The following is a 9,371-nucleotide window of genomic DNA, read 5'->3' as shown; positions in this document are numbered from 1 at the left end:
TGGCCCAAAAAGCAAGTAACGTATTCAAGGAGTGGCTTGTGGGGGCGATGCTCAGGTAAAGGGATATATACGGAATGATCATTGGGTATATGATATTGAAGACGCAGAAGTTCCGCATCCCCTCTTTCATGACCCGAGCTTTGAAGTTCATACCAGAAGGAAGAAGAAGCCATCAATGGAAGAAATGATTCTCTAAGGAACGGACAAGATGACAATGCTGAGGAAGTTATACTCACAAATACAGTTTCGGCGACAGTTTCCTCTCTTCAGCTATATACCAGAAACGCAAAAGAAGTAGGGCTACAATTGCAACCGTCTGATCCAGGGCATCATTTACTCACAATGCAATCCAAACCACCCAATCCGTCAGCCTCATGGAGTTAGTCCCTCTCAAGTCCCTTGTCTCACATTTAATACGTGATATAGACGCAAGACAAGGATCTTACTTTTTCCAACAAAGCTGGCCTCTGTTGGTAGATGACATCACTTCACATGACATGTCATTAAAACCAAAGGCAACTCAGTCTAGTCAGTCAGCTAAAACGCCTCCTTCGACTAGACTCGTAAGGAAGGCATGTGATCCGGTGTATAGTTCATGGATCCCACGTGGCAGCAAAAGTCTTGGATTGAGTCAACGATTAGTACAACTTGGCCGATTAAGGCGATCCTGCTTAACAAGTCTAGGCTTATGAAAGTTCGGTTAGGCCCAATCAATTCGCTGTTCAGGGCTCAAGTCTCCTGTATGGCTCAGCCATCTCATATACAGGGCTCAGTCCCCTGTATGGCTCAGCCACCTCATATACAGGGCTCAGTCCCCTGTGTGGCTTAACCATCTCATATATAGGGCTCAGTCCCCTATACGGCTCAGCCATCTTATACATACGGCTCAGTCCCCTATGTGGCCCAGCCATCCCATACACAGGGCTCAGTCCCCTATGTGGCTCAACCATCTCATATCCAGGATTCAGTCCCCTAAGTGGTTCGGCAACATCATCGGCAAGGCTTGATCCCTTATGCAGTTCACCATTCCAGTAGCTCAGCTAAAACGACAACAACACGTGCGCGGCGAATGCTGAATACAAGGACGGTTACTAGGTTATCGCACCAACGCCCTAGATCCCCGCCTGCTACTCCTCACAGCAAAAGAATAAAATTAGACCTCACTACTGAAACAGAAAATGGTTACGAGGTAACAGACTTTGTCCCCCAGATGTCATCTTAATCGGACACCTGGCAATGATAGACAGAATTGGTCTGCTTAATGGCCGACAATAATTCTCCTTGGAAGAAATAAGTGGCTATCCCCTCACGACTATAAAAACCCCCCCAGGTATGGAAAGCTCTCTCTCTGGGAGATACATCTTTTACACCTATTATCTTCTTCTTCGGGGACACTGGCTAACTTGAGCGTCGGAGTGGTCTGCCGGGGAGACCCGGCACCTCTCTAACTCTTTTCTAGTCTTCTTGACAGGGGTAAGCTCGCAAGAAAGGTGGGAAGCGGTTGAGGTGACATAATATTGACTGGTGCCTTGACTATCACCGGGATCTAGCCGGAACAGTAGGTATGAAAGAGATGGGCTGAACCAGATAAAAGTTGGATCAAACTGGACATTCTGCTTGAACTGAGGTAACTATGATAAATACTCGGCTGAAACAGGCTAATTAGCTGATTTGTGCAGAGTTTGGTGAAATATATGGTTTGTACAAGATGAACCTTAAAATCTCAGTGGCCTGTAGTTTCTTAATTTTGGCAGCACCATCTACTCCGTTGAGCTTAGTGATGGAAAATAGGCCAACATGTGCTTGATGCTAAATAGCTGTGGGGTAGGGCTTGCTATTATAATATTTTGACCACATACATTAGTGTTTTCTTTTATCATGATGAGACGATTAACAGATTCTTATTTTTCCTATCAGATTTTAGTTTGTATATTCTTTATTGAGCTAGTGTGATGATTAATTGTAATAGGCGATCCTGTTAAAATGGCAATGGCGAATGTTGAAGAAGGCCTTCCTTTGCCAGAGCGACTTGAAAACTTGTCCAACAATCTCACTTCATTATTGCCTCTGCTTTCTGTAAGATAGCTTCATTTATTTTCTTATCTATGTTTAGTGAATTCCATAACTTTAAATACACCATCCTTATAGACAAAAATTATTTGCATTTTGGGAAAGGAAATGGATTTAGATGTGCACGTGGGTCATGCCCAGGCAAGGACAACTTGGCAACCGTCGAGAACTACTCTAGCTGGCAGTGTCGAGCATAACTAGGGGTGTTACCAAACCAATCCTACCAGGGGCTTAGCTATAATTGTCCTTTGTCATGCCTGCACAAATCGAGCTCATCAGGCAAGAAATTTTATAATTTAAATATAAAAATTATAAAAATCTAATAGTTTTAGAAATAAGTATTTATCTTATATTTTTCAAAAATTTTAAGGGTAATTTAGTAGGATTGTAATTCTTTTTGCAATTATTTGAGGTGTAAAAGGGAAAATATAAAAAATAAAAAATGGAAATTTTATGCTAAAAAATAATGAAAATATAAATATAATAAGAAACTTGAAAACATTACCTATTTGATATTTTTCAAAATTTGTAAGGCTACTATGGTAAGATTTAAATTTTTTTAAAAACTTATTTGAGTGGTAAAGGGATAATAAAAAAGAAAAAAAATAGAAATTGGGTCATAGTGCCGAGGTCATTGCCAATGCTTAGTGTATAAGGGTTAATACACCTTAAACCTTGGTCGCATCAACTTCAAAAGAGTAGTCTTGCCTTAACTACTAAAACCTATTACATTGGAAAATTCAAATAAGGATGAGCTTTTACCAAAGTACCACTAGTTCAAAAGTTAAATTTTTGTTTGCATTTGAATCCTTTCCATGGTTTAAAAATTTGTTTCATGTTGAGCGAAACAAGTAAAATTTGTTGTTCTGCTCGTTGTCTGGCACCGGCGCCACGGGGTCGTGGAGGCCGTTGCAATCCCACGGCGAACTCCGCGGGGTTTGGAGGCCATCGCGACCTCCGTGGGCCGTGGGGGGATGCCTATGGGTCGTGACGGGGACACCCACGGGCATGAGAGTGTAATGTAGAAAACTTAGGTTAATAATTTCAATTATCTCCTAACTATAAATAGATAATCTAAATATGCTTAAACAAACTTTAATAAAATTATCTTTTAATTTAATATATATATATATATATATATTATTTGTTTAAAATTTGAAAATATATAATATTTTGTTTTTATTTATTTACCATATGGAGGCGCTATGATCCATATTTTTTTCTTTTTAATTTTTTTTATTTTTAATATTTTTTAATATTTAGATTATTTTTTAATTAATATATTTTATATTTAAAAAATATTGAAATCATATCGACATGATACGGTATTCAAACCGTATCGTTCCAATCATAAATCGAAACTTCGATACGGGTCAAAATTTTAAACCACGATCCTTTCCATATCAAGGTCTGAATAATTTCCAGATCTAGCTATTTTTTTTCTCATTTCTCTTTTAATTAGATTTGGTCTGATTTTGGATTATAAATCTTATGTAAGAGGCTTAAATATTCATTAGAATGAGATAGGATAACTATCGACACTTGAGGGTTAAGGAGATGAGCAAATAAATGAGGCAGATGAAGCAGAGGTAGAGGAGTCGATCACATACTTCGAAGATGCCTTGCCATGTTGGGATGCCCTGTGGAAACCTAGATGCATTGGCTTAAGGACTTGACACAATCTTGATTGAGCCTGAAACACGTTACAGAAGGTTTTCCAACCTCAGAAGAAGCCTCAGACCAATGTTCTACTTTCTCGGGCTATTCTGCTGGTCTGCCAGCTGATGGAACAAAAAGTTTGCATATGTCGGGCATGGAATTAGATTTTAAGCAATAATACTTTCTGAACTTGATAATATTGAAGTGCGTCATATTGTTCATTACTAAAACTTTATGTAGCCTGAGCTTGATATTGATATTCTGCCACTAGAAACAATCAGTTGTTCTAGGAAGACTACCTCTGATGTTTTATTAAGTGATTCAATGGCTACTTGGTGACCTTAGGTTGTCACAATAGACCCATACTCCATTATATTGTGACAATCAAAGTGCTATACAAATTGTCCATAATTATCACCAAATACATTGAAATAGATTGCCATTTCATTTGACATCACATTTAAACGGGTTCAATATCCATCCATTTTGAGGAATGAAGACCTTCCACCAGAAACTTCTTCTGACCACCCTTTTTATCTGAAGCAAACCCCAAGATGTCTCTCCCTATTAATAGAACAACTGTATACTTTCCATTGGTGACTAGTCCATGACAGGTTTTCAAGCTACCTTATCTAAATTTTGACAAATTCTCACTTCTCAAAGTTTGCAGCTTTGGCCGACAAGGTTGGTCAAAAGTGCCCAACTCTAAAAGCTAAGTTCCTGGTTTTGATGTACTTTCCACAACCCTTAGTGGCATGAAATGATGGGAAAAAATTTATGTAATCCATGATATATTTAATTTTCAATATAGTTTCTTCCCTAATGTATGTTGTGGGTTCGTCATTGCTCCTAGTAAAGACACATTAGATTAGACATGGAAAATGACCTTATGAACAAAACCTCATTGATCAAAGTCCGCTTGGTGGCCTAAAGTTGCAAAACCTTACAAGCTTGGCTGTTATCCTCTCGCTAATCTCATTCTATGAATAATCACAAATTTCCTCCATCTAACTCCGATACTTGCCTACTTGAGGCACCTCCATTTCAATGCTCAGTGGAGGAACTTCCTCTATAAACACTTCTTTCAAGCCTTTCCCTAAAACCCATTGTTCCAATTTTCAAAAACCTAGTGGATATTTTACCTCATTAAAGAAAGGTCTCTTATCTCGGAAACAACCTCTTGCAAAGCAGGGTAAGGATGCGTACAATAGATCCTTCTCCGGGACCCTGCATTGGCGGGAGCTTTAGAAAGGTCTCTTATATAGGCTTGGATTCATACCCTTTTACAACTAGATGAAATAATATATCATTTCGGTTAAATCAATATGGCAGTGGCTATCTCAAATTGCGCATTCATCAATATTCTTAGCAATGAAACTGTAGCTATTGACATGTAATATCTGTTGAAAAGACCATGCACTAGGTTGATCCTTTAAACCCAAAGCAAAGTGATTGGCCTCTTTTTATTTCTTTATTTTGTCTCTTGATGTCATTTAATGATCTTTGAGTGATTAATAACTGTAGTTAGATTGTTAAGTCTTCAGTTTGTATAATCTAGGAGGAATGATTTTACCATGATAGATAATTAATGGAATATAACAGGACTTGGCAGACATTATACCGAAAGACACTCTTTTGTGGAAACTCCGCCTGCTTAAGTCAGGTTCTGCTTATGTGAATTCTCGTCTGCATGCTATTTCAGCTGAAGTTCTAATTCTTGCCAGGTAGTTTTCTTCGTATATCTGTCAACTTTATTGTAAATAAAAAAATCTTTACATATTGTGCTGTGGTACATAGTACGTGTAAGCAAGAAATTGTTGTCTCCCTTGTTTTTATATATGTTTTTCTCCCATTACATAGGTCTTGTAGATGGAAGGTTCTGTCAACTTGACATATTGCTGTCACTGTGGTTTTTTATTCTTTTTTAGTTAATAGGGTATGGATTTTTTTTCCAGATTGTTTTTAAGTGAACCATTTTGACAATTTTTTGTACAACCTAAAACAAGATTTCTAATGTTGCATCCAAATACAAAAATGCTTTTCATCCTGAATGTTGTGTTTCTTTCGTCCTTTTACCTTCCCGTGCGTGCATTTTTCGGACGAAAGGTAGACATCTAATTATATCTATGAAAAATGTAACATAGTGGGAAGGATAACTTGTTACCAAGTGGGGATGAAGCAGATCGGCTTTGGGCTTCACTAAAGAATTGCAGAGTTAGATATTTCAAGGACAGCGGACATACACTATTGCTAGTAAGTTGCCATCCGATCAAGGAATCATTTATCTTTTCTTCTTCGAGAGTCTGAATTTCTTTTAGGCTAATTCATTGTTATATGGTTTTTTTTTAATTCTTTGGCCTTTTGTCCTAACTGCATTTATTGATATATAGTTGATTAATTTTCATTTTTTCTTTTTAGTATCTGAAATATGTTGGAACATGCAAGCTGAAAAAATGCATGAAATTTAGACTTACAGTGTTATTTATTGAGTTTGTTTGCACAAATTGTGAAATAGTTGATAATATCAGAGTCCATTTGACATATGAATACTTATTATTTCTTTCTTCCAACACTGGCAGGAAGATGGCATTAATTTATTAAATATTTTGAAAGGCACCATCACATACCGTCGTTCTAGACAATTTGACACAGTGACAGATTTCCTTCCTCCATCTCTTAGTGATTTCAGAAAATCATTCTCTCAAAACGAGGGGTAAGGTTAGCAATATCATATTTGATAAGTAATGTTTCATGGAAAACAGTGCTTTTCACATCCAACATACCAATTATTGACTACAGATGGTATGTAGCTGCAGCAAGTCCAGTCTTGCTATCTACTCTTGAAGATGGAAGAATAGTCAGGGGTCTTGCAGGTGTTCCTGATAAAGGTCCCCTACTTTTAGTTGGAAATCATATGATGTTGGGGCTAGAGCTTCGTCCTCTTTATGAGGAATTTTTAAAGGAGAAAAAGGTCATTTTACGTGGCATGGCACACCCGTTTTTATTCTCAAGGGATACTGAAACTCCACGGAAAGAGATTTCTCTCAATGAAACTCTCAGTGTTTTTGGTGCAACACCTGTGACTCCAATGAATATGTATAGGTTATTTTCAAAAGGATCATTTATACTCCTGTATCCTGGAGGTGCTCGTGAAGCACTACATCGTAAGGTAACTTCAGGGAAGTTAAATAGTTCTTTTACAAGTTTCCTTGCTTTCTGAAGAATGATTCTCAATTAGAACTTTTATGATTTACATTAAATTTTAGAACATTTCCTATTCACTTGTTCTACTTCTTGCATATAATATACATATTGGCATGCAAAAGTCTCTAGTAAATTGGGGTGTAGAAGTGCCAATATGCACAACCTTTGCATAAGATATTTTTTTCATAAGCACATTGCAAAGTATCACAATAAAAAAGACAAAAACACCACATGTCTTGCCAATTAATGCAAATCTTATAAAGTCCATCAGGTTCCATGCACCACTCAAACCAAAATGAGGTTGATTGTATTCAACCTTGGAAGGGAATAATAGTTTTACTTGAATCCACCTAAACGTTGTGTTTAGTGATCCTCGGTCATTTAGGAAGCCACCCTCGGGCTATGAAGGTCGAACCTGGACACACATATCATTGGTCTCCCAAAGGTCACCTAGAGTTTTTATGTCGTGCTTAAAATTTTTGTCACCTTTAATCACTTTAATCAAGACCATTGTGCATAACCTCTATAGTAGACTTGCCCTTTGTCCCCGGGGCAATGGTGCAACGGTAGGACATCCGGGTTGTAACCTGGGGACCCGCGGTTCGATCCCCAGCTACGGCGTATTTGCAAGAATTTTCTTCCAAATGGGGAACGCAATCAAAGGATGCTGGGCATCTGGATTGGCCGCCGTATGCGCTTCCCGATTTACCCTGGTGGTCGGTGGGAAACTTCCGTGGGACCCGGCCGGCCACCCCAGGGATTGAGTCCGTGAGACTGACTGGGATTTATCATTTTTTTTATAGTAGACTTGCCCTCACTTTAGATACCATGATCTCTCTGTGCATCACTCCCTCTTTTGTCTTCTCCCCACTCTATCCCATCATTAGGAGTGACTTTATTCATGTGACTTTGTCTAAAGAGCAACTTGCTCCCTTAAAATGAATTAGGGAAAATGTGGAAATGTTGAGAGTGGACTGTTATATACCAAAGGTAAATCCAGATATGTTACTTTTGATCCATAGCATGATAACATGAGTTTTTTCCCCTACCACCACTTGTCCTCTACTTTGAGGCAGGGTTTAAAATATTATTTTGAGTTTCACTCTCCAACAAGAATAATATGGTGTCAGTGTCTAGTTGGGCATGTTGATAAGCAGTGTTGGAGGTACTGAGGAGAATGATGGAATCAGAAAGGAGAAGGGAGATGAGAAGTGGAAGAAGATCCGGAGGAGAAGGAAAATGCACAAGTGTAGAAGATCCCCCATCATTTTGTCATGACATTTGGCACGGGGAAGCCTTGTCACGGACAACCAAATCTTGTTCCTCATGAAAACCTTGTGTAACTCGTAGAATCCTTGCATGAAAGCTTCATCACAGTCACTGCCACCTTGAGCTATTTTGCATGCTGGTTGGCAGGTGTAACAATAAGTTTCGCCCATGATGATCAACATGGAACAATTTTTAAAATCATGCTTAGTGGTACAATTTTAACCAGTCACATTGGTATGGAAACAATTTTTTTTTTTTAATTTGAGATGAATCAAATCCTATTTGGCATTACTTTTTGGTAGAAGAGGTACCAATTTGGGATGATGCACTTCCCTCATTTGGAAGTCATTGAAAGAAGAGGTTGAGTTTTTTTTTTTTTGTCTAGCAGGCCTGGCAATGCTGCCCTGCAGCCATGGGCCACCATTTTGTCTAGACAAAAAGTGAGATTGCTTAGTTGCAATATGACTTTAAGCTATCCAGCAAAGCAAAATGCATTCTCACACCCCATATCTACCAAAAGAAACCAACACGTAGAAAGATAATAAAATAACAATAGCAGATGAAACAGGTGTGGAGGTGGATGGAGTGGAGAGGCATAATGGGATATTATAACATGGATTACAGTAACTGGAAATTTTCTGGAGAAAATCAACTATAGCTAGTTTTTAGTCTTAAGTTTTTGAACATACCATTTGATTATTGTCCAACCTGTCAGAATTTGGCGCTAGTTCTGGGTGAGAATGAAAAGTTTGTGAAAGAAATGCTTTAGTTGAGTGCATAAAATTGTGGTTGTAACTTAAAAATAATTTAGGACATGATAGTTGGGAAGTATAGTGTTGCAATTAAATTTCTTTAAAGTAAATGTGAGGAAACAAGAAATTCAACTTCCAAACAAAGAAAAGTTAACAGTGAATTGATCAGTGAACAATATAGCCGTTTGTCTTATTGAGCAAAAGCTACTTCAGATATTTTTCTGGATGAAGCAATTCTTGGTTATTTCTTCTGTTATGGAAAATATATTTTCGTTTCACTAGATGCTTTTAACTAATGACTGGAAACTGAAGCACTTCCTAGAATTTTCAAATCTTTGGTGTACTAGCTCTTTGGATCCAACCACTTACATATAATGTCTTTGAAGATATGGCTTGTTATTTTACTCAGAAGATTAG

At 37.9% G+C, this 9,371-nt stretch overlaps 1 protein-coding gene across 1 annotated transcript; it reads left to right on the top strand.

The window, feature by feature from the left end:
• Window positions 1-1,633: 1,633 nt before the first annotated feature.
• LOC141818558 (phytyl ester synthase 1, chloroplastic-like) lies at window positions 1,634-6,898 on the top strand (the record flags this gene model as incomplete). The annotated part of the gene is made up of 6 exons (XM_074706034.1): window positions 1,634-1,824; window positions 1,970-2,076; window positions 5,332-5,453; window positions 5,874-5,982; window positions 6,309-6,442; window positions 6,529-6,898. Coding segments are annotated over exons 2-6 (828 nt in total), but the record flags the coding sequence as incomplete, so codon positions are not given.
• Between the last annotated feature and the right edge of the window lie 2,473 nt (window positions 6,899-9,371).

This window comes from Curcuma longa, unplaced genomic scaffold (genome assembly GCF_044706935.1).
Source record: "Curcuma longa cultivar G26 ecotype Majalengka, Jawa Barat unplaced genomic scaffold, ITB_CL_G26_1.1 contig_25340, whole genome shotgun sequence".
Taxonomy (NCBI): Eukaryota; Viridiplantae; Streptophyta; class Magnoliopsida; order Zingiberales; family Zingiberaceae; genus Curcuma; species Curcuma longa.
The sequence above is the reverse complement of the archived record's forward strand: the minus strand, read 5'-3'. Positions and strand labels throughout refer to the sequence as shown.